The 26113-nt window shown below is 38.6% G+C and overlaps 1 protein-coding gene across 2 annotated transcripts in view; it reads right to left on the reverse strand.

The window, feature by feature from the left end:
• The window catches only part of PTDSS1 (phosphatidylserine synthase 1), a 32715-nt gene that overhangs the window by 3452 nt on the left and 3150 nt on the right, over window positions 1–26113 (reverse strand). For both annotated transcript variants that reach the window (XM_055703868.1, XM_055703867.1), the window contains exons 2-12: window positions 23508–23599; window positions 21892–21936; window positions 19518–19642; window positions 15856–16014; window positions 12247–12398; window positions 10144–10285; window positions 9123–9235; window positions 7531–7596; window positions 3153–3252; window positions 1935–2003; window positions 1332–1401 (exon numbers count right to left, since the gene is read on the reverse strand). In XM_055703868.1, coding sequence (XP_055559843.1) covers window positions 1332–1401; window positions 1935–2003; window positions 3153–3252; window positions 7531–7596; window positions 9123–9235; window positions 10144–10285; window positions 12247–12398; window positions 15856–16014; window positions 19518–19642; window positions 21892–21936; window positions 23508–23599 — 1133 coding nt within the window. The remainder of the gene's footprint in view (window positions 1–1331; window positions 1402–1934; window positions 2004–3152; window positions 3253–7530; window positions 7597–9122; window positions 9236–10143; window positions 10286–12246; window positions 12399–15855; window positions 16015–19517; window positions 19643–21891; window positions 21937–23507; window positions 23600–26113) is intronic.

Raw genomic sequence — 26113 nt, forward strand, 5'->3', positions numbered from 1 at the left:
TAAATATTTTTTTACTACATATATATATATTTGACATTATCAAACTCTTGTCTAAAAGACAGTAAGGCTTTCTAGAGCTACAGCATTTACAGTATGAATTATTTCAGGCTAATACGAACTGGTTGATACTTGTACTCCATCTAGTGGCCTATTTTTTTAAAAAAAATGCAATTCTTAAACTTCTGCAAAATTCTCCCTCCTCCAAAAAATTCAGAAGTTTGCTATAAAAGGATATACTAATGAAACATCTCCCATTTAAAATGACATCAATAATTAAACATTTTTATGTTTATTTTTATGACTGGCAGGTACTACTATCAGCAATTAAGAACTATGGAAGTGAGGTCACAGATCCTTGTAAGAATACATTTCTTGCTTTCAGTCTTTCAGATGACAGACCATGTTTGACTGAGAAAGCAAAGGATGATAATGGGGACTGAAACAAGAACTCAAGAGCAAAACATGAAAGAGGCTGAAGTTTGCAATTACTTAAGTATCAGAAAGTCAAGAGAAAGATTTGCTTAGCCAAATTTCTCCAGTAGCTATAAATAGGAAAAACATTTTGAATGCAAGCAAATTTTCTCCAGAATATAACCACCCTCCAAAATCTACTAAACGGAGAATAAATTAATATCAGCATCCAGAAAAATCATGAATATAAAGCAGTTCTGCTGTAGGTACTTTTCAAGTATATGAAAAAACCCAAGTATCTTTAATGATACAAACACCTGGAGCAAGTCTGACAGAGATAACTTCCAGGTGTGAATCTTGATATTTGTTCAATAAGCAAGACCACATTAAAGAGTTAATGGAGGAGGCAGGTAGCTTAACTGACCTCTAGTGTAAGGAGAAATGGAGTCAGAGAAGGAGGCTGCTGTTGCTTAGGTCTGAGAAAGCTGTTTATCAGCACTACATTGACTAGGGAAGCATCAGTAAGAATACAAGGTCCAGGCACATTCCTGATTGTTTCTTAATAAGCAGGAATAAAAGCACAATTCACATTCATACGTTTCACATAAAACATGCAATGTTCAGGGAGAAAATCTGTCCACTAGAGTTATGAAATGCATAATGCCCTAAGTGTACAAGAATGGCCTGGAATAATGGCAGAAAAATTCAGCTGCTTAATTAAATAAATTTCCGAGAGGTAGAAGAAAAAAAAAAAAAAGGTGGTAAAGCAAAATAGCTTTGCAGTTGATTTATCTGTATAGCTCCCGAAGAGATGTTTAAATAAGATCAGCTGTCTGCAAGGTAAGTTTCTCAAGCCTCATTTCCTCGTGTTGAGCCTTAATGCTACCACTTCAAGAATATAGGAGCAAAAGTGCCAATACCTCTGCTGAATTTAGAATGAAGCCAGGAAGCATCTGGACTGTATGGGCTGTCTTCACTTTCTGATAAAGTCTGCAAAACCAAAAAGGACACGTCATTGGGATGCTGGTGGTTCTTGTGACCAGTGCTTCTCCTGTTCACAAGTATACTTAAAAATTTAAACTGTGGCAGAAGTCCTCATAAAACTTTCAGCTAGTACTTAGGACTTTTCCCTTCCTTGTTAGAAAGGTACAACATAGATGACACAATAAGAACTCACCACTTGCCACGTGATCTGTTGTGTAACCAAGTATTCTTAATATTCCCCTAGCATTCCACCTGTACAATGGGAACATTAGCTAACCATTCATCCCTGAATGCTTTGCTGAAATTACAGCCTCATTTTGAGTAACTAAGAAGACAGCATTCTTTAGAAACCACAGCGTAATTTGGGATCTGTCCAAGGCCTGCTGAATTCAGAGTTCTTTCTATTGACTTCAGTTAGACCCTGGACCATCCCCCCCTTCACCCCCATTTATATTAGCTCTGGTAAAGAATTCTAATATTTAGGAGCTTTGCAGTTTTAATTCTTGTATAAAACAAAAACAGGCTTCTTAATAAAGTACCTTTTCCCGGTGGCCATAGTATTCTGCATACCAAACCATACCATATAAACACAGGAAAGTTGTAAAGGCCTAAATAAGGAAGAAGAAAAAGAAAAAATGTGTAAAACTTTCCCAAATTCCTTGCTTGTTCAAGGTCCAAGAATGAGATTCCACATTCGGAGACTTTCACACTCTTGTTTCTCTCTGCATCTTTTGTCAGGATGAGCAAGACTCATGCTTCAAGGTACACATACATTCTGCCACCATGGGGTATGCAGACCAGTTCTCAATGGGAGCATGACAACACACACAGATCATTCTTGTACATGCAGGATACACTGTCAATATGATTTTTGTCCTCATCCTGTACAGTCGTCATACAAAGGCAGTTGGTAAGCCCTTGTAGGTACATTATCAGGAACACCCACTCTGGCAGAAAAACAAATTCCCCTTCTCCCTGTCCCATGCTTCAGGCTAGGTTACATGTTCGGTTTTGTGGTGCTCTGATCTGGGAAGCAAGTCAATACTTTTCTCCTCTGAAGCTTCAGGAATAAAATCATCATGCTAAATAGAAGAACAATAAATGCTGTCTTCCTATCACCTGCTCAAACTGTGTTCCCAACTAGAAGGAAGAAGTATTTATCTGTCAGCCCATTATAAATGCCTTATTTTTCACTGACCATTAAAAATGTGTTCGGCATCAGAGTTACAAGCCTGGCAAGACAAATATCCATTTACTGTTACAAAATGGGCATTTCATGCTGCACTTGCAATAATCACACTGAAGTACAAAGTTGCGGGCTGAGTGAGAATGATTTGCCTGACAAAGCAGGCTTGTTTATGTACTTGTAAGACTTTAGTGTGAATCAACATGCATTACTTATTAATGCTATTCATTAACTCCTGTTCCTTTCCAGTGGGCACTATAGCAAGCACTGCCAAAGTTAGCCTTGAGCTGACATTTTTTCTCTCATAAAGTGCCCTATAACTTGTGTTTGTTTCATGTTAAGTACTGGTACTGTGGCTATACTCTGCGATGTCAAGAAAAAAAGTTATCCTAGTCCCTTCAAAGTGTGTTCTAAATGGTCTAGCATTTGCTTTTCCTAGGACATGCACAACGCTCTTCACCAGCACTCCCCAACAATGATCCCCTGCTGCCAATGTTCCAGAGAGGAAGCTATTTAGATGTTTTCAATGCTTTTGCCATGCTTTATGTTTCACATGAGAAATCTCACTTACCACACAGAGAAGCCAAAACACAACATACAGTATTTGTGTTTTGGAAAAAAGATCCTGTCCAAACTTTATGCACACAATAGCTTCAAGGAAAGCAATAACCCTGTGGGTAAATGAAAGGGGTGGGGGGGAAGCAGTTACAAACACTAAGGATTTAACTCACATGTTCACAACCCAGACCCCAGACTGCCTGCTCTAAACAAGCACTACTGAGCACACACCTCCCCCCAACACCACCATTAACTGAAATTAATTTTTCTTGCTATACTTTTCTTCAGCATAAACAGCATACAAATAGAGATGGACTGGCAGTTCACGATTCTGTGAGCCTTTGCTTGTCCAGGGAACAAGGAAGGGTGTGTGCCAATAGCAGAGAATTTCTGTTTATACTTACCGCTGTGCTTCAGCCTTCACCAGATATAAATTTCTTTTCTGAACAACCAACTGACTCCCTGTTGGGTGAACTAGAACTGTGTTTTGGGGATTTCTCTACTGGATGTGAGTTTACTACAATTCTAAACAGGCTACTTTGCTTGCTTCAGATGGATTTTAATGAGAATATTAACATGAAACAGCATTTCCAATTCTCTAAGAATCCATGCCTTTGCCCTGGTTGGTGTGCAAACTCTGATCCACACTACAGTATCTGAGGATTTCTGAAGAAACTGAGAGGAAAAACTGCAGTATTCGCTTTCCTCTCTGGCATTACAGGAATCAAAACAAGTATCTTCAGCTCTCTCCCTATTACCACATGTCTACATCTTTTCAGGCTCAAAGCTATGGAGGCTTGTCCACCACTTGGTGTGGAACAAGGGGTTATGAATCCAAAGTTTCCATCACTTGCCATGAAAACATAGTTTGTATAGGTCCTGGACACAAAATTACATATTTTTAGCAAATACAAGTGTAGAAATGTGACTGGTGCGGCAAAAGTGTAGACAATTGACTCTTCTCAAGCTGAAGCAAATCATGACGAAAACTATTAAATTTATAAAAGTTTAGTACTTAACTTGTTCAACGGTGACTTTGAGGTTGTACATATGAGCACACGCATGAAAATTCTCCCTCAAATGTGCGCAAGGCACACTTAACATCAGGTCAAGTGGTTTGGTCTCCCAAGCTCGACCCTGCAGGACACGTTCCCTACCCACACTCTCCACAACCAGGAAGCTGCCAAACATGGCTCTACTGCCTGACAGACAGGATCCAGCTCCCTCCGTGAAAGACTGAGGAAAGATGTATGCACAACTTAACAACTGGTATTGTGGAGATGGTCCTGGTGCAAATAACAAATTACAGCTTTCTCTGTACCATGTGACTTGCAACATGGTGAGTGGGGCCAAAACTTAAGAACTGTGGAATTAACGCCTAACTGACCAATACTGCAAATGAATGAGGTGCATATTAATAAAAATTTCAGAGCAGTGTTACTCTGTTGGGTGACCAACTATTTTTCTTTCTTCATTTTATATTATTCTTACTGATCCAGCTTCAGATTTAAAAAAACCCAAATAGTTAAACTGAGCTACAGCAGTGGGAACAGAAAGACCACCATCAGGAAACAAACATAAGAGGGTGTGATATACTCAAAGGTATAAACAAAACAACAGGCTATTTTCAACAAGGACTCAGAAAAATTATACAGCTGTTTGTGCTGCATTTATACATTCTTTCCATTATTCTTGTCAAGAATACTTGGGTTAAGTGTGTTGTACAATAGGACAGCTATTACAGTTAAAGTTGTAAATCAAAAAATAGAAGAATACCAACAGTGAAAGGTGTTAGTGTCCTACTGAAGGGTGATGAGAACACTCCATAGAACTAAAGACACTACAAGTTTTTATTCAATCAAAATAGTCTTGTAACATCCTACGATATTCCTCTTTGAAAGGCTTCATCTTAATGAAAATGGTGCAATTTCCAGCAGAGCTGTTGCACTGGCCTTCTTCATGCCTTATCTCACTTACTGTCCATCTACTAAGAGTGATGGTACAGTATATTTCAAGTTAGAGAACACAATTCCATACTAATGCAAGGCACTAATTTTAACTATTCCCATGGTTAGACCATTACAAATTAAATTTGTGCCTTTAGAAGTAGGTCTTGATCACCACAGATATGAGTATTCTATATACTTGCTTTTAATTGCTTCAGAAATTATATTCTGGATTGTTAAATTACCTGAAGAGTCCTGTTTTTCCAACAAATAAAAGGAAATCCTAGCGTTGCTCTGTTTTTTCTAGCAATTACAGAAGTAAGCAGCATCAAGAAGAACTTGCTCCATGCACATTTCCCATTATTAGATTGGACTGTTGAATATTCTATTGCAGTTCTTGTTATGCAGTTGTAAAGAGATCTTTAAGCATACATATATTGACATATATGACATCAATGTGTTCAGTGAGAACTTTGAACCCAAGATGATGGTTTCTACAACCCTCAACAATTTTTCAGAGCCAGAAGGCAAACATTCAGCATCATATTTCTCTTCAGTTTGCAAAAGAATATGTTTAATATGGATGAAACAAGGTCATCTTTCTTTCTTCGTAATGCAGAACTTGAAAATTCTTCCCCCAAAATTACAGAACTCTTTAAAATGTGTCTTCTATAACTCTAAAATTACCATCTATAGTTGAGCAAATATCCTTTTTCATATAAGCATCTCAATTCCCCATTAATTTAAATACAGGTTTCAGTAACATGTCTGTATTCAAATGCCTGTCTCAAATACTAACAGAGTTTATTTTTAACTATTAAAATGTTTATGCACAAACAGAGAAAGGTTCTTTGATTCTAACTGTAAATTAAGTAGTTATATTAACTGTGTGATAAATTAGTTACCTTCGGTACTAAAGCACCTTCCATACCAAACCCAGAAAGACAGGTTACTCTGCCACGATCATTAAAATAATCCTTTTTAAGGACCTGTGTATGTTACAGACACCTTCCAAGAATCATAATGCATGTTTCGAGGAGGGGGTCCTCCCTCAGTAAGGAGGTTTAGGCTTACAGAAAATGTTACCTACTCCTACTCAGCACCAGTAAAACTAAACAAGAACAGAGTTACTACCTTTTGTGTGTCCATTGGATGTTACAGTCCTGAGTTGAAGACAGTAACAGACCCATCCAGGAAGGTGGTAAGTCAGTGAAAGAGGTGAATACTTAAGCCCAGCAACACCCAAGGAGACTTGTATCTTGTTCTCCAGGGTACATTTAAAACAACAGTAGAAATCTCTTCAATTATACTGCAGCATGCTCTGCTCTTATCTCAATAAAATGCTGAGAAAGGGGCATTCTTTACAGTGCTGTAGAGCACCTGGAAACATGCTTTCCAGCCCAGCACTGTTCCTAAAAGTCTGTAACATCCTTAAGACTAACAGTAAAGGCGAGATAAGTTTGCCAGAGCACACTCTCCAAATTAGATCTCAGTATTTTACAGCTCATTGAAATGCTATTCCAATTTAAAACAGTAAAAGATTCTTCTATTAAACATGAGAATGGTTCAGACAATTTGAAAATAAGATATACCTTAATCTTGACAAAGAGAATGAAGCAGCTGTTTTAATTTAAAATCATTGCCACCAGAAATTAGCTTCTTGAATAGTTTCTTAAAATACATATTTTTTTCTTTAAGATGGGATTTAGGATCGTCTATCGTTTTCCATTTGTAAGCTTCCAAGTCATAAATCAAAAGAGACACTACTACGCTGCTTATTTACAAGCAGCTTTTACAACACTACAATAGCAAATGCTTAAGGTTTCCAGAACAGTACGTTTCAGTCAAGCCACCTAGAGAAGGAAGTTCTCACCAGAAGCAATCATGCAAACTCTTAATTTAAAGGTCTCCTCCAAGAGATATGTTGAAAGAGATCATAGACAAGGTAATCATTGTTCACAGTGATATTCCTTTCCCTCTTTGAGGGCAGCATAGAAATATTTGATAACCATGGCTTGTTTCACTGTCTTCTGCTGTGATTCCACTAACAGCAGTAATGCCCACCTTGATGGCCAGGCAAACATTGCTCCGATGACAGGCAAGCAGCAGAGGCAAAAGCTTTGGCCTTCTCACCTGACTGAGACAATGGGCAGCAAGGTCAATACTACCTTGAAGGAGCCTAGCTTTACCCAGCAGTTTCTAGTTCTTCCTTCTGTTCTTCTCCCTACTCATTCCATCACTTCCTATGTTCTACCTCCAAATCCAGAATTTTCCTTTCCTCTAAACTTGGGCGGGGGGCAGGGGAAAGAAAGAAAATCTCTCCATACTGTTCTTTACACCTAAAACAATACGTAACAAGGACTGGCTTCATGCAAAGCTGTTCCTGTGCTGGACTCATACTTAACACTTGTCCAAGTGCTTCACGAATGCAGCAAGAACACTTACCCAAACACCCAGCACTGGGTTCCCACCCTTTTGCACTGTGTATCTGTGAGGTATGCATAGTATTGCCTGAGAAGGGAAACAAGAAAATTCATCAGTGAAGTTGAAAGTCCCCAGAACATTTACATTTAGAAAACAAGTTTATGTTACAAATGTATCTATACTGAAAATGAAGTGCTGATGCTCAAAGCCACATGCAATCGTGCTGGATGTCTAACAGATGGCTTCAATTCTAGTAGGACAGATTATCACATAGATCAAATAGCTTGAAACAACACAGAAAATCCTGAGAGCAAGGACTGGGAAAGTACTCAAACTAGTAGGCTAACAAAGCTATGTTTTGTCTCCTGCCTCTCCACTGAATCTCCAATTCTTTTAGGCAAAGTGCAACAGCTTTGAAAGAATTTGAAAAACTCCACTTTTTCCACAGTTTGTATTTAATTCTTTGACATTTGCATTTTCTTGAGAGATATGGGTTTGAATCTTGAAGAAAGCTGAATATGGCTATTCCATGTCCTGGGTGAGTGCTCTAACCACTGGCATGTTTTCCCTTTAAGAACAGAGTAGAAATTCTCACTATTTTTAAAACAGCCTGGAGACCATTCTGCTGTGTTCTTCATGCTCCTAAACATTAAGTTTACAGAGGGGAATTCCAAAGTGGAACTGAAGTTCTTTTTCTGTCTTTGTCTCAGATCTCCACCAACAGATGGGGAAGTGTTATTAATCCAACTATACACGGATTGTTTAAGAATAAAGACATCTACAAGTTGGCAAGTGCCATAAAAATACTTAAAACCTCACTGATACAGGAGCTAATAGAATGTTTAAGGTGATTTAATCAACAGTGTGAAATCACTGCACTTAACCTGAGACACTAACAGCTGTATTTTAGGAATAAACCTATGCATGGCTGCCATTTAACTGTCCCAGGTAACATCACTTCACTCATGAATGGGAAATTCCCTGCCTCTTAACTTCAGAACTGCATGCATTCTGTCTATCTCCAGCTGTCACATGAAAAAAAAAAAAAAAAGTAAGAGAACTCTGCTAACAATGTGAAATGTGAAATACTGTGCAAGGCTAGAAGCAGGTTAATGTATCTGTACAACTATTAACACTGCATATATACTGTTTTGTTACTCAGAATATGACAATGCTCTATCTTTTCTTATAACATACTAATATTTCCTGTAGACAAACAAAATAAGCAGCTCAGAAAAACCAGCAGCTCTGGTTTTCCTCATTATGCCTTTTTGAGCACCTGACTCATCAACTTGGACACTTTCAGATACAATCCTTCAGAACAACATATGCAGCTAACTCACAGAACAGGGAGATGCTATACCAATAGAAGATGGAACACACTGGTTCTGCATCCCTATGGACATGCAGGTGTTTAAACACATTTTACCTTATTAGTTTATTTGTCAGAAAATATACTTTATTGAAGTGGTGATTGTTTTGCTTGTCATGGTGGCAAAAGCATAGATTTCTTGAAATTCACTGTACTTACTCACAAACTGTAGGCAGTCCTTGGGTGCCTAGAAGTCAAGTTACTTTAAATTGAAGAAAAAAAAACATGGCAACAGAATTACCTTACGGTGGGTGCTGTAATGATTCCTATGAAAAGGATTCTCCCCCAGCTTAAAGGGTGGCTTGCTTGGAACACAAAGATATGTTTCAAAAAGAATGTATTCAACTCAGTCAGCTAAGAAAAAAAAAAAAGTTAGTTAATAGCATTCAATTTGCATAACTTAATGAGTTATGACACTTGAAAATGTGCAAAGATTAATATGGAAACTAAAACACCGAAGGAAAACTATTTATGCTCTACTATAGCTCTGCTGGTTAGATTGAAGATTAAAAGAGTCTAAGATTCCTGCTCTAGGACAAGTAAAACAAACAATACCCTCCAGACATCTCTATGAAAGTATTTGCTCTCTTTCCAGAAACCCATTAAGCAATCAGACACTAATAACACACTGCAGAGGTCTTCTGATAACTTGCATAACCTAAACATGGTATGAATGACTGGGGCAAATTTAATAGAAGATATCATACGTTTCAAAGGAAAAAAAAAAAAGCATATCAAACAGTTCTGGTTCTCTTTTTACAAACTAAATTCGGCAAATTAAAAAAAAAAAAAGGTTTTTAGTTAATCATGCAAACACTGGCAGACTTAAGTACCTAAGTGGTTGGGACATATTATGGAGTCTTGCTGGATCGAGGTCAAAATTCTGAGTATCAGTGATCCATCCAGTCAATAGAAAGAGAGGAAGAAAAAAAAAAAAAAAAACCAACCAAAACGGCAAACACCCCCACCCCACCCAAAACCTCACTGTCTACCAGTTTTTAAAACTATATCCATTGCAAAGAGCAATCTGATGTCCAGTACAGCAATCTGTAACATTTGGGTTTTTCTACAGATTCTGTAATTACACTCCTGAACTATCATGTAACTCCCACCAACAATGCCCTGACCAATTCCGTACTATCAATGCATTTAACTGTGTATTTCAATGACGGACATACATCACATTAGAATATCTCCTAGCCAAACAGCCATTAAGTAACTGAGCTGATGGCAGCTTTGATTTCACAGAATTTATTTCTTACCTGCCAAATGATCATGAAAAGGTAGATTCCAGCCACTCTTTGAAATGAAGACTTAGGGTCAAACCAGCGGACATAGGTCCAGCTGGCAGGGGTGAACTGTAATACAGCTCTTTTGATTTTTCCTGTAGTTGTGTGAATGTCCCTAGAAAAAGAGAATCGCTGAAGTAAATACAAGGAATATGCAAGGAAAACAAAAAAGCAATAGCCATGTTACTGATGTTGCAGAACAATCACTCTTTTTCGCTGGACAGCAGAGATCTTCACAGGCACAACTGTGCACCACACACAGGTGAATTTAGCAGTATAATCTACTAAGCATTTCAGTCAGGGCACGTTCTGCTATCAAGTCCACCCTCCTCTATCCTCAGTCAGTAATTAACTACAAAATAGATCTATAACTCTGCCTGAAGGAAGAAAAAAGGACTACGATTCTGCAGCCCCCTTGGAAAACCTAGATGGTATTTCTTCCTAGTCAATGCTGCCACTGCTCTTGTCCCAAAGACTCATTCTAGAGCTCTCTGACATCAATAATTCAAGAATCTATCAGGTTCATTATTCATTAATTGTATAAGGGCTGGCTCCACAGGTTTGAAAATACTGCACTTCCAAGTTCACACAACCCTTGCTGTTCTGATATTAGATACACATGAATCTTCTGGAGAGATGGGATAGCACTGTTAAAAGCTAGAAGACTTTTAAATTCCCTTTTGAAATGGGATGTGAGTAGAGGTTCATCTGACAAGAACATTACTGGTTCTTGCTTTTGATAACATTAGTTCAGATGAGCAACAGCATCCAAAGGAGAAAAATGCAAGAGTTTCCTTTTCTGAAGGAAGACTAGCAGGGCTAGAAGTCTGGTTTCATCCTGTTATTTCCCCAGCCCTTCTGGACAAAGGAGATTCAGATTTAATATTTCTGATAGTTGTGTTTATTTAGGTTTATGGGATCTTAGGTTAGGGGGAATCTTCTAATCTTTAAGCTCTGTGTTTATTCAATTAAAAAAAGAAAAAGGAAACAAAAGGGCACAAGCAAAAGCTTCTCATTTTGTGCAGCTCCTCTTCATAGTAGAGGTCCAGAAAAATCTACTTATGCATTTAAAAACATGAGGAAAAATCACTTCACAATGATAGTAAAGACTAGTCTTGCCATAAATACCCTGCTGTTTTAGCTTTCAGTCAGCTCTCTAAAAACAGAAGGGCCATCAACTCTACAATGCTTATTATTCCTCATGAACTGAAATGCAGAGCAATTGAATTGAGACTAAAGGCTGGATGGTCCTCAGAGCAATTAATAAATTTGTGAGTAAGAAATGAAAGTAGTACAGAAGTTCACGCAAGGTACAAATTTGCAGTCAAGATTTGAGCTCCTTTTCCATCTCTCAAGGCAATATTCTTTGCCAATTCATTGTACTTAATCCTGTTTCGTCTATACCACCGGTAATGTGCAGATAACCATGGCTTGCCACCAACCGGCAGGGAAGAAGGCTGGAGAGGGGCAAAAAACTACGGAAGAAACCATACCTGGATAGTTAGGAACTGACATGTGCTATGCCACAAGCTGTTGCCCTTTTACACAACAAACATTACTTTATTCTGCAATGGGTCAGCAATGGGGTAAGGCAATTCACAGTACAGGTACAATCAGCCTGACTCCTCTGCAATTACAACTAGTGCTGACAGATTGCTACACTAATGCCTCACCAAGGACAGCCCAAATCTAGTTTAAAAACATTATATAATGAGAAAACAATTACAATTTTCTTTACTGCCTTCTTCAAAGTTTTACTTGTACAAAATACACCAAAAATGCAAATAGCTTTACTACTGTATATTTTCATTTGGCATCAATGCTTGTAACTTAAGATTGCAAAGGAAAATTATATATACACCTAATCATATTTACAAATATATGCTGTACAGTAGCATTACTATAAGATGGATTTTTAACATTTAAAATAAATTTACAGCATTGTTAGCAGGTGCAGATTGCATGCTAATTCTATACTATATGCACTTTACATACGCAAAAATGCGGTTTATTTCCCAAGGAAATTAATTCAATATTACAACAAACAATGTTTATCAAGGTTTAATTTAGACCTACTTGAAGCTTGCCCAGTGATAGGTCCTCATCTCCAAGAAACGACAAACTACCATGCCCAACCAGATGCCACCCCCGTTACAAAGCAGGATGTCCAAAATGACTTGATCCCACCAGCATTCAGCAAAATTAGGCAGAAGGTGCATGAAGAAGAGCTACAGAATACAGCAAAAAGATTCTGGATGAGGAACAGCACAGAATTCATAAATTCACTTTTTAAGTACACATTCAAAAATCAGCTTTTCAGTACATGTCACACTTGAAGGACATGAGCTACAACCACTGAAATTTGATGGGCATCCTTCCATTAACTCAGGAGGCCTTGGACAGAGCCACACATTAGAGGTTTCCTTCTCACCATTCCCCGTTGGGGCTATGCTGTGTATAAGGATATCATGCAGGATTATCTTGGCCTCTTAAAAGACGATACACAGAACATTCATAGAAATGCATGAAACAAGCAGAACCGCTGCATTTCTTGGAGGAAAGGTGTTTTGCGCTTACAAAAAAAAAAGCAAAAGAAATTTACTTTTGCTAAACAGTTTTTTAACAGAAGTAAGTTTTCTAAACCAGCAACAAGGTGAAGTACCACAGATGCACTTGTAACAACTGTCAGTACTAATGAATTCTGGAGCTCAGGACTTAAGACTTGTTCTATTTCAAAACTCTTTCATTTATGACTTTTAGGAAATTTAGTGACCGTAAAGAGATTAATTAAGAGTTCACCAATATTTCAGACACTGCAAGCTTTGCTGCTGTACTTGATCCAGAATGGCTCAGGAAGTTAAGACAATATTCCACTCTCTCTTCCTGCTTGGTCTCTGCTAAGCACTAATGTTGAAGGTACTTTTATGATGAAGATAGTGGAAAATAGACCAGAAACAAACCAACATCAGACTGAAAAGCTGACACCATCTTGATATATATCAAAACATACTCAGTCCCTTCAAGATTTCCCTTGGAAAAGCGCATAAATCATTTACCTCTGAAGCAATCTGTTCCTTTCTGAATACTCAGCTGAACCGAAGACCACTATGAGGCAATTAAATGTATTTACATATACATTTGGTGACTTTACGCTTTCGATAGAGTGAAGAATAACTGGCCAGCGTTAAGGCAAGACATAAACATAATTTACAGAGAGATAAGATTCAGCACCTCTCATCCACCTATAAGAGAAAATAATTGTATCTCTGTTCTACAAGAAAAATCACAGCAAACCAAAAAATAGATTGAAAAAGTTAGCTGTGGACTGGAACAGCTATGTGTTAAGCAGTCCCTTTGGAATACTCAAGGAGATGCTTAAGAAAACACACAGCAAACAGGAATATTCTTACCTCTACAAAAACAGTACAATTTTTGTCAGTGGAACTGTGTCTGTGGAAGATTATTGGTATGATTTTGTAATAAAGTGTCCTTTGTTTACAGATGTATAAATAAAGTATTGAAAAAAAATAAGATAGGGGAAAAGGAACAAGAAGAATGTTTTCTGTATACAGCAAGAATGAATAATGGTCCATTTATAATAAATTACAGTGACCGATAATGATGACGACAGTTCCTTTGAAAACTCTTGCAAAAGTATATCAAGACAATTTGTTTTTCTTTGACAAGGCTATGGGAATTTCAACCTGTAGAAAAGAAAATCTGTTCCTCTTCAGGACCCAAGCTACACAATGTTGCTCGTTATCCTGCTAGTTTCTCTTTCATGTTTTAAATTATTTAACCTGAAAGGGGCACTAAACTACGAATCTCAATCTGCAATAATCCAGCAAAAGACACCAGAACTTGCAGATAATAAGGCAAAAAAAACAGAGCATAGGTGTTAGCCAGACCATCTCTAAGGTTCTCAGAATGAGACACCAAGGTCTGCCTGCATCTCAACTTTAATCCAATAGTATGGAGCATGAGCCAAGTGTCCCATTTCAGAACGGGGAGCCAGCTGAAATCCATTAATGCTAATAGGAGATGCACAGCTAAATCCCTGTGTAACTGCCCTGATAACTTCTGTAGGTTTCTAATGACTCTCCTGAATTAACTAGTTCATTAAAAATCCATTTGAGTGGTGATAACCTCTCTATATGTTGAACTTTACCCAACACACTGTCTGTTGCAATAACCTGCCTTTCAGCAATAGGGAATACTAGACACCCCATGTGGTGTCAAATTGAAGATGATGGTTGTGTGATGATCAACTGAACGATAAGAGGCTGTGTGAAACAAATTCAAATTTATTCTTTTCCAGCCAGAAAAAATGAGTACAATAACTAGCAAAGTTGTTTTTTGTGGATGGATACTTGCAGAATCCCAATCTTAAGCAGTTTCAAAATAGCTTAGAAAACCACATATCCTTCAATGACACAGAATAAAAAACATGTTTTAAAAAGGAACCCATGGCACTAGTATTTTCAAACCCAGAAGTTTAATTTCAGACAACTAAATCCTTATCTATGTTTTTGAATTATACATGCCTTGTCCTGAGAATGCTTGGCTCATCTGACAGCAAGTTCTACAGAAAAACATAATTTTAAAGACTAAATTCAGGTGTTTATAAATACACTTAGTATGTTAAGTGTGACAGGTTAGACTATGCTGTCCCAAAGCTGATAAAAATTGGATATTTTTTTGTCTGAATTGTCCAATCAAAGAATACAATGAAATTGAACTCATTTTTATAGAAACACATCCTTGGATTTTAGGTGACACACATTCTACTAATCAAGCTCTAGGTTACATGCAAATGAAAGCATTTACAGAGACAATTAATCAGCCTGAATCCTTAAAACAGATCTAACAATAAAGACCAGCAGCCCAAGCAACAGTCAGTTGACTGAATCAAGTCAAGCACCTGTATTTTTTTTAATCCAAAACAGGATTTGAAAGTGCCAGCAGTCAAATGACTTATGCATGTGCTTAGGAGAACTGTGGTAAAGCTAGATAGTAAGTCAGTGGTCCTTCAAACCATGGTGCAGGGGACTACACTGCATGTGAACTAGCTTAGATCTAGGTCTAGTTAAAAAAAAAAAATATCATTTTTTTTGTCAGTGAATATGAATAAACTAGGTTTGTGGGGTACAATTTAACAAAAGAACGGCTCACAACAGAAAACACCACACTGAATGGTGTCTTGCCATTCCATATAGACTTCTCCTCATGTGTCCTCACACCTTCCTCAGGGATCCCTCAATTCCTAGTTGCTGTACAGTATGCACAACTATACATAACATGTAATAATGTTGCATTTGGGGTAAGGGGATCATGACAGTAGATCACAGATGTTCCAAGGTGAAAAACAAGAACAATTGCCCTGAACCAGGGAATATTGGTCAACATCTGAAGTAGCATGAGTACTGACTCCCATAACAGCCAAAAAACTAACTATGGATGGCACCAATAGGCTGGCCTAGATCTCACTCCTATTCAAGTAGTAGTAAGTCATTTACCTAAACCCCAGCTTGCTGCTGTCCACTAACAGCATCAATTGCTCAGCATCCGGTTTATAAGGCTTCAAATGTAAATCTATACTGAGAACTAGTGAGTCAGCCTTCTAGTAATGTTCACACCTCTCCCTAAGAACAATTCCAGTCTCACACACTTAGATGGATGGCTTACCTCAGTGAGCTCCCAGGTGATGCTAATAGTCCAGCACAGCCCATAGCTACGGATCAGCAAAGCCTTCATAGCCCAGCCCCAGAAATGCCCAAAAGCAAATATATCAAAGTGGCTGAGGATTCTCTCCCAGGTGATCACATGGCAGTTCACAGCATACTCCTGTTAACGAAAATTAATAAATAAAACCAACAAAAAACTTCAATCAACAGACAACTTCAGAAACACTAGTGTGAAGAAACTTCTTTCTATCTAGTACAACAAGCCTGAAATTACAAGGATATTAAAATAAGCATTATTCCACTTTCTTGTCCTTCTAAAGTCTGCAGGAAAACTTTCAGGATTAAGACTCAGTGTCATCACAGTACAGCTCTAATTTAACAGAAGATAGGATAGACCTTGGTGCCTGAAGTAGCACGTATTTCTTATGTGACAGAGGAACAGTAGAAGCAATAAAATCAGTAATAATGAAACCAGCAAACACTTCAGAAAATAGTTATTTGCTTTTCCTTGGGGTCTTGATCTAAAATAACCAGCTTTCCCCATTTTCACGCTGTGGCTCACCATGGCTAATCCTCACCAGTCTGTGACATCATCCTAATGTTCATTTGATTATCTTTTGTGCCTTGTTTTCCCCACAAAAGCAATTTCCCAGAACACAACCCTATTGAGAAAGTTCGATCACAGGGCTGGATTAAAAATAATAATAATTTTTAAAAAGGAAAAAAATCAAAGGGAACTCGTAACTGTTTTGTCACAGATGAGTAGCAGATTCCTTAAGAACATGAATTAATATTCTAGTCATCAATAACAAAAGAAATGTGTTCTCTCATCAATTTGCATAGCAAAGTTATTTGCTAGACATCACTGCCCAATAACAACAAAAAAAAAATCTGTATGCTAACAGAAGGCTGCATCTGTGGGGCTCTGCCTTGTCACTGAGCACAAACAACTATTCCCCACTGGAAACACATTTTAAAAAATGTCTGCTGTCCATCCCTCCTAAAACATACATTGCCACCTGCAGGTGACCACACAGCACTGCTCGGTGCTGTTGAATTAAGAAAGGATTCTCTTTCAGGCCAGAACTATTGCTTTGCTAATCCCACACAAATGAACTGTGATCAAGCTGAAAAGGGGATGGCAGAGAAAGATTTAAATCCCAGTCTCCATAAAAAGAAGAATGCACAATTTCATACAAATACTTCTATCAGCAGGCAGTTAAGTCCCACTATGAAACTGCAAGTAACCCTTACTGCTGGTGCTCCCTGAAGTACTGCTTCTCACACATGCCATTGCTGCTTGTTATTCAGGGAAAGGTGCACCGCCTCTGTGAATGAGAAGCACAGAATGGAAGGTGCAGGCTGCTAGCCACACCGTGATATCTGAAACTTTATGATGAGTGAACACAATGAGGTTACTCCAAAACTAAGCTTTTTTTCCCCAGGGCTCTTGGTTTTTTCATTTTTTTCTGGGGGTTTTGACCCTCTATCTCACCTTTCCAGCTGCAACTCTGCCAGTCATACACTGAAATGTGTTGAACTTTCTCTTATACTCAAGCAACTTTGCCAGCCCTGCACAAAAGGCCAAGCTGCAGACTTCATTATAGTTACACTTTAAAAATTTACTCCAAGTGACAGTATCAGGATTACAAACTAGTACAAAGTATTCACTGACTGCTACAGTCAGGGAATCTGCGGCACTGTGGTTCTGTGCCAGTAGTAATACTAGTCCTCCCCTGACTTGAATCTACTTATTTCTAACTTAAATGACAGGAGAGCCAGGTGAATCTGACTTGCCAACAGACAACTCAGCTCAGCTCCCCTTTGTTGCTCGGCAACATCACTAACCCCCATGCTCATGCTCCATTTAGCAATGTGTCCTCCCACCACCCTAACAGCAGGCTGCCCACGCCTCACCACCACCGCACCATCTCCTGCAAAACAGAAAGTCACAGCCCTACTCTAGATGCTGCAGTTGCACAACAGATACTGCTGATCACCAGAAGCATCCAGAGTTTTCCTGGTAAGGAGCCTATATGTAGCCCTCACTAGCAATCAGCTAAGGTAAGCTTACTGTACTGTAAAGATTTCCATTCCTTCTTACGTGCTACAGGGCAGGACCTTGCAGCCACTGCTGATTAGGTGCTGTGCAGTAGTTTGCATACACAGTAAATTGCTATTTGCCAAAGACAATCTCCATATTTCCTCACTCTTGAGGCACAAGTGCAATAACAGCACCTACTATATACAACAGGTGACCATGGTGCACAGATGCACAAAACCAAGGGCAAGGAAGCATGCTGGTCTGGTGGCAGGCAGGAATTTGATACGGTAAGTGAAGAGGACAAGACCTGCAATTCTTGCCTCTCCACCCAGTACCCCTCTTCTGCTTGGTGCTCAACTGCTCACACCCTCTTCTGCCTGCCTCCCAACATAGCTCACATACTTCTCCCAGGCTTCCTTTTACTACTTCAAGTACCTATGCTAGTGTCCCCTCCTGAAGGGGAACATTTTCTGTATTCAAAACTCTGCAAGCTGCTCAAAAGGCAGAAGAACAAGCCTGGCTTTCCACGCCACTCCAGATCATGGTCTATGGAAGTAATTTCCCAATGGTAATAACACTAGTGCTTAGCTGGGTGACTGAAAAGCAGCAGAACCCTGCAGCTGTTGTATCCAGATTTCCACATATTCAGAAGCATGTGTTGTGGTTTAACCCTAGCTGGTAATTAAGTATCACACAGCCGCTTGCTCACTCCCCCCCTCACCCAGAGGGATGGGGAGGAAAGTTGGAAAGGGATGTAAAAAAGGGTTGAGATAAGAAAAATTTAATAATTGAAACAGAATAATAATAACAATGATGACAATAACAGTTATAATGAAAACAATAAAATCCAGAGGGAAAGGAAGAAAGGAACACGTGATGTACAATGCCACTGCTCACTACCTGCTGACCAATGCCTTGCCAGTCCCCAAGCAACCACCTGCTGGCCAACTCCCCAGGTATATATACCAAGCATGATATCCCATGGTATGGAATTCCTCTTCGGCTAGTTTGGGTCAGCTGACCTGGCTGTGTCCTCTCCCAGTTCCTTGTGCCCCTCCAGCCTTTTTGCTGGCGAGGCCTGAGGAACTGAAAAGTCTCACATCAAAGCCAAACCACAACACCGCACTAGCTCCTAAGAAGATAATTAGGTCCATTCCAGCTGAAACCAGGACACAAGCCAGTCATGTACTAAGCTCAGAGCAATAAGGCACGACCAAAGTTCTCCGAGTGCAGCACTGTGGCATCAAAAATACTGATCTGGGTCACACCATCAAGGCCTCATTTAGATACCACCTTGCTAAGTCTATTTTCAGTATCCAGGCTCATATCTATTATTTAAAGGAATCCAAAGACACCCCAGTGCAAACGTATCTCACACTGCCAACTGCATGCTCATCTGAATATCTGCTTTAGAAAAAAAAATACAGAGAAGACTGTTTTTCACACCAACTGATTTCAATGTAAGTAAATAGAGTTGATACAAAAGGCTCGTTGACTCTGTCAAGCATAGGCACAAACTTGCACTGCTCATGCCAGCAAATGCAGATTTATCTCTTCCTGCTCACATAAAACATGCCTAAAGTAGCCAAAATGTCCAATAAAGTGCCATGGATACATACCATAATATCTGCTTCCCTTGTGGCATATCGAAGATTAGGATCCAGCCAGTACATCACGGCTTTTACCTGCTCAAAGTTAAGGAAGAGCACGAACACCAGGAACAGAAAATAGAGCACACTGAGACCTGCAAAAAGACTCAGCTTTAAGATCACGTTCGCTCACAAAACTTGGGGCAGAGAGAGTCCAAAAAGCTGCTTTCATACTATTGGTCTACACATGCCCAGTCTGCACAAAAAGAGTTTTCTACATATAGTGGCTACATGCAAAAAAGCTTAAGAGACACAAGTCAGACAGTGATCTCTGAGCACTCAGCACTTCATATCCCCTCCTGTTTCAACTGATAGAATATATGCTCAACTGCATGAACCCAAGCGAAACAAGATCAGTTTAATCAGTTTAGACACGAGTAGTACACGGCTGTGAACAGGAAGCTCTTTAGTAAGAGATGCACTAGGATCCCAGGATTGGATTAGCTCTGTTCCTTTGCTTTAAGTATTCTTGGTCTCACTAATGCAGCTCCCTAAGCCTATATAACAGATTCCAAGACAAAAATCAATTTAATAATCCTACCTGGCAATTTTGAGCTATGCTGGCCATAAAGAACAGTTATAAACAAACTAATGCATGTCCGAGTTACTTTTGTGAGTTGGAAATTCTGCTCCTTAAAGCTTTTAAAGATAATGATAATAATTATTTCACATTGTTGTAAGTTATGAAACACTTGAATTTGGGACTACTGCCTCTTGCTTCCCAATGCCTGAATATGCATTTTTTTCAAAAAAAGGAAAAACTTGTAAGAAGTTAAGAGTCCTCGGTGTAGATTTGCGGGTAGTTGAAATTACTGTTGGGAGCATATCTTTACATTATTCATGAGTTCGCAGATAGCTAAGACTGCATTTGAAGAGGCGTATAAACACCAACACCTTTTCCATAGTCTAGCACTCAAACTTATTTGTATCCTGAAGCAATGTCTTGGAAGGCAGAAAGATTTATGACTTAGTATGTGCCATCCAAAATAAACTACCGCAATTCTAAAAAGATATTTTAAGCTATAACCAGAACTCACATGGTATTAATCCCCAGTATATGCTAGAGAACAACTTCCATTCAAGTACACACACATGATCAGAAAGCATATATATATATTGTCCTCTGCAGTACATATAAAAACATACCAGGTAAACAGATGCCACACTACTACAAGTAGTGCAGCCTGCAGGCAAGGGTGCATACTGAAATGTTGAGGACACACTGCTACTGCCTTTCATCTACTGAACAGGTCTGAGACCTCAAGTGCAGCTAAATGAGCCATGCCAGAAGCAGCAGAATTACATGGGGGAAAATGTTGCTCTTGATTGTGTGTGCAGCCTTTTCCCGCAAGTACAGGGGATCAAGTTCTGGCAGTGTCAATATCGAGACTGACTTTTTACTTTACATTTGCTGAAACCTGAAATAAGCAGTAGCACCATGCTTCCCAAACTTCATAAGGAGCAGGATTGTTTAATGAGTACTACCTAATCAGCAGTATCCTTTCAATGTCAACAGATGAGTAATCGTCTACTTTGGGAGGCTACTTATTTTTAGCTACATAAGGTGGCAGGAGAGAGAAACATTCAGTCCCCTTAAAAAGAAACTGATCAGCTTTTAAATCAAATGTACCTGATAGATTTTAAGCACATTTACAGACAAAGATATGCTCTGTGAACTCTGAATTACTTCCAAATAAAATTCCTCATGTTTTTGTCACGTAATTTAGATGTTTAAGGAGCAGAATTTCATTCAGTTAGTTCTGTAGTTAATAGTTGAATTTATAGTTTGGAAAACAATTCTAACATTGACAGGTATTTTTGCTGGAATTGTAAGTTAAGAATATGAGTATATGTCAAGAATATCAATAAACATATGTTAAGCTATACAATGATACAATTTAATAAACATTTAAAGTAATAGCATATTTTGCCAATAGTGAAAAGAAGCACCCTACTAGATTGGATTTAGTTAGAAGTCAGATAGTATATGCAGTAGCTGTAAAAACGCCAAACCTTTTTGGGGTGAGAAGAGATAGCACTAGGAAGAGGTGGGAGGGATGAGATCAGGAAGCACAAACACAAAATGGGACTAAAACAGAGTATCAAAACAAATGATTCCGGTTCTGGTAATCTAATTTACACCATCCTGATACAGAGTAACTACAATGACATCCCCAAACTTAACTAAGAACAGATTATAACTCACTGCTCAGAAGTGGGAGGGAAGCAGCATTCACGGAAGTTTGATGCACAATTGTGTTTCATGACAATTCCAACCATCTGAAAGTTAAAACTGTTGTCCTGCAGAAGCTCTAAAAAAGTCAGAGATACAACTTAAACTTACCAAAAACCATTCTCCACAGCGCAGGGTGGGGACGTGTAAAGGGTCCTGTGGACAGTAAACAAAAAGCTTATTAGAACAGAGTCAAGAAAAACCACATAATCTATTTTTCAGTATATCTCATATGAGGAATTGGCATGATCATGGATCAGTTCTCCATCAAACTATGTAATATACCCAAAAGTTGGGGCTATGTTAAAAAAAAAAAGTATCAGCAGATTTCAGAGAGGAAAAGGAGACTACCAGTTAGTAGGGTGTAGACAAAATTTTCCTTTATTAATACAGAGCTGTTTCTGGAAGACTAGTGTGCATTTTGCTCAGCAGACACCATAACTCTCAGGTGTCACCTGAGGATCTCTTGATCTGCTTTCTAGACCACAGCTCACACATGGCTTGCTCCCAATGAAGTAATTAAATACAAATTTCTCTGTGTTACCAAAGAACCATGGTGCTTAGCCATCAGATGGCCATGAAATGTTAGCAAGCAGGCCTCCTAAAACTGAGTATCATATATCTGACAAAAACTAAGATAACTATGCTTTTTACCGGTGTCAGCATTACTTACTTTAGAGCCAGTGAATAAACTGACTTTATTAGATTAAAACCCTCTCAGTTAACATAAGGACCAAAGGAGGCAAGCGTGATGAAACTGGAAAGCCTCTAAACATGAATCATACATGGAGGTAGCAAGAAGTGGCTGAACAAATATTTTCAGCACACACTGCAGACTGCTCTTTCACCATGGTATGCATAAAGGTCATTTTTCTCTGGCATTCAGTTTTTCAGGGAACACTTTGTGAACGGTATGGATTAATGACTTTTAAAATATAAGAAAAACACATCCCAACTCTGAAGTACAAAGCTATCCTGAGCACAATCCCTCTTTTTTCCTGAACACTGCCAATCCTCACACACTTTAGACTTGACCCAACAATTATGCTCTTGCTGACAGCAATAAGCAAAAATTTAAAATAATAAAAAATTAAAAAACCAACCAAACAAAACAGGAAGACAGGATTTCCTCCACAGAATTGTCACACAAACGTTTCTACCTTGATGCACCTTCTGCTCCTCACACAATTACCAGAATTTTTGTCCAACTTAACCTTCTACTGAGCAACTGTGGGTTTACATCATAATGGTATTTAGAACATTTCTAATCGTCGCTAGCTTCTGCTAAGGCGATTTATGTAGGGTCTTATTTCTCTGAGAATTTGTAGAGTGACACTTCTGTTAAAACACACTGAGGCAGACCCCTTTTAAACATTGTTTAAGGATCTGGCAGCATCATTATTTACCAATCTGAGCTGCAACTGTGCACCTGCAAATAGACACTGATTTTGAGAATCTGACTTCCTTGTTAGATACAGACAAGCTATAAATAACTTGCATTTTACAGCTATCTCCGCTCAGTATGACTGCTTTTTGTCATGAATGAAATATGCAGACAAAATGAAACCCATTTTCAGACTGTCCCTTAACATAAAGGAGCTCAAAAGAGTAAAGACAAATACATTAAAAAATGTGGTACTTTAATAAAAATCAAAATAAATATAGTGGCAATAAAAAGAAATTCATGTTACAAAAAGTGAAGTATAAACAGTATAAATCTCACTCACCATTAGGAAATGCTAGAACACTGATGATTAGAAAGAAGAAAATCACAGAGAGGATACCCCTCCAAATGTTATCCTCTGGGACAGAATCATCCCTGAAGAGACAGACATCAAAGTGTTAAAGAACATTATAGGGATAAAGTTGAAAGGCTCTGAAGATATATTATTATTATTTAAATAAAGACCACATGGAAATTAAGTATAGGAAACAAGCATGCTGGTTATATAACAAGTCAAGATAGTAACTGCACTGAATGATTTTCACTGCACTTCTGGGTATCCCTTCCTCACAAGAGAGTCAAACATACAATCAATAAATATGAGCCATAAGCATTGTTAGAAGTCAATGCAGAAGCAATGACTAAGTTTAACACAAGGCGAAAAAAAATCTTCCTGATTTAATGTTCACAGAAACATCATCAAAAGTACTTCTACACAGCAGAGACCTAGACCAAAGACTCTGGAAGCCTGGATGAAATTCCTAGGTTTCCCACTGCTGTTTTGGTGCTGTTTGTAATCCCCTTCACTCCCCTCAGCCTGTTCCCAATGCCAAATGCCTGAGGAGAGCACAGAGGGTGGAAATAATGATTACAATCAGTCTTTGGAAATAATGATTACACAGCTTAGAATCTGTGTATATGAGAGACAGAACAACTGAAGAACGAAGGAAAAATATAAACTCTCTTTTAGAACCATTAAGCCAAAGCTCTGAATAAAATACCAGGTATTATTTGTGCTACTGTCATATTAAGGCCAGAAGAGACTTTAGAATTCAGTTTGGAATGCTAAGGCAAGCACTTGACCGAGCATTTGTTTCTTTTCAGACAAATAGAATATAGTGTTCAACAGCAAGATTAACGAAAAAAAGCCCACTCAAATCTTTTAACCAGCAGCCAGCTTCTAGAAGACTTCACTGACACAAACAGAAACAAACCTCAGACTATCATAATATGCACAGCTAATATTTCGTAACGTATCACCCGCTACAACTGAAATTCAAGTTTTATTATCTGGGTAATTTTTATGTACTTCAGATCAGTTTATCTATTTAAACATATTCTTTCATTCCCAACCCATGATACCAAAAAATTCCCAGGAAACTTTAGAGAGATAAAGCTCTTCCTGGCAAAATATCTGTCACATTTCTGGATGGTTCAGCAAAGAATCTGTGACAGCATAAATGCACTCCACGCTAGATATTTGCTGCAGTTACAAAAATATTTCTCACTTTGCCAAATGATTTCCCTTTCCCTCAAAATTGAGCCTTAACAGCTCCACAGCACTTTCATCATTGTGAGGCATTTAAGCACTGTGTTAATTCAACCGTATGGCAGGAAAAAGTACATTAAACATTAATGGTTTCTCCCCAGGCCTTAGGGACTCCCCACAGCATTTTTTTTAAACCAGCGCAGTCCAGATTTACCAGTCATTTTCCAGCATCCATGCTGCACAGGCTAACACTTTATACCAGCTACAAATGCCAGATTCCAGAGCTTAACTCTGGCTCCCTTGGCAATCTCAAGAGCCTCTTGCCATCCTAGCCAGTCTCAGGCTCCAATGGCTCAGACAGCAAATCCATATTCCTGGTTTAACATATGCAAATAACACACACACATGCTGTCATGGGTGCCACCAAGTGGAGGAATTTATTTTTATTTTTGAAAAGAGAACAGATTACTAGAGTCACATCACTGCACAATTCAGCACGACCAAGAAAGTGAAAGACACTGTGATCACATCACTTTATTGTTGTAACAACTGGGCTGAAGGGTCCTCACCTTTGCATATCAGGATTCTGAGTACTACTCACCTGCAAGAAATCTATCCTAGTCATGTTGGCACCACTTCCCCCCCCAAATCAACAAAGATGTACACACTGCTAAACCACACTTCCTTCCAAATGACTGGTAGAGGCATTTCAGTTTTACTTGCCGGTACCCTTCAAAAGGAATAGACAGCCAATCTTCTTGCCAGAAGCAGGTAAAAACAGGTGGGAGCAAGAGACTTGCTACTGTGCACTAGTTAGGATAAAAATTACAGCGTTTGCCTGGAAGAACTATTTTGGGGAATGCCAAGAGAAACAGGGAAGCAAAATAACTGGAAGGAAAGACACAATCACAACAAGCTGCAATCAGGAAAATGTGCTAAATCATCTCCTCACTCAGCCCTAGGAACTTTGATGCTGATTTTGAAATATGAGCATTCATGCAGCAAAACCAAGGTTTCTAACACTTGTGTGGGAGGACAGATGAAAATTCTGTCAATTTTAACCTACTTTACCAGTGCATTTTTCAATTCTGTGGCTTTTTGGAGAAGAAATAATAAAAAGCAGAGCGCATAACTGTGTAACATTTTTCTCTCTCCTGCTCTTCTCCAGAGCACTACATTACACTGGCACATTACAAAAACGTAAACTAGTAAGTTATTACATCATGAAGGAAAAAAATGAGGCTATTCAACTGAGGAAAAAACAGCTAGGACAATAAATTCAGAGCATGTGTAGGGGAAAAAAAAAAATCTTCTGTGAACTCCCCAAACCAAACCTAAATGCACAATAACCTAGTTTAATCAACTACATTAATCAAGAGATGTGAAAGACAACAGCCTAC

This window comes from Falco cherrug, chromosome 3 (genome assembly GCF_023634085.1).
Source record: "Falco cherrug isolate bFalChe1 chromosome 3, bFalChe1.pri, whole genome shotgun sequence".
Classification (NCBI taxonomy): Eukaryota; Metazoa; Chordata; class Aves; order Falconiformes; family Falconidae; genus Falco; species Falco cherrug.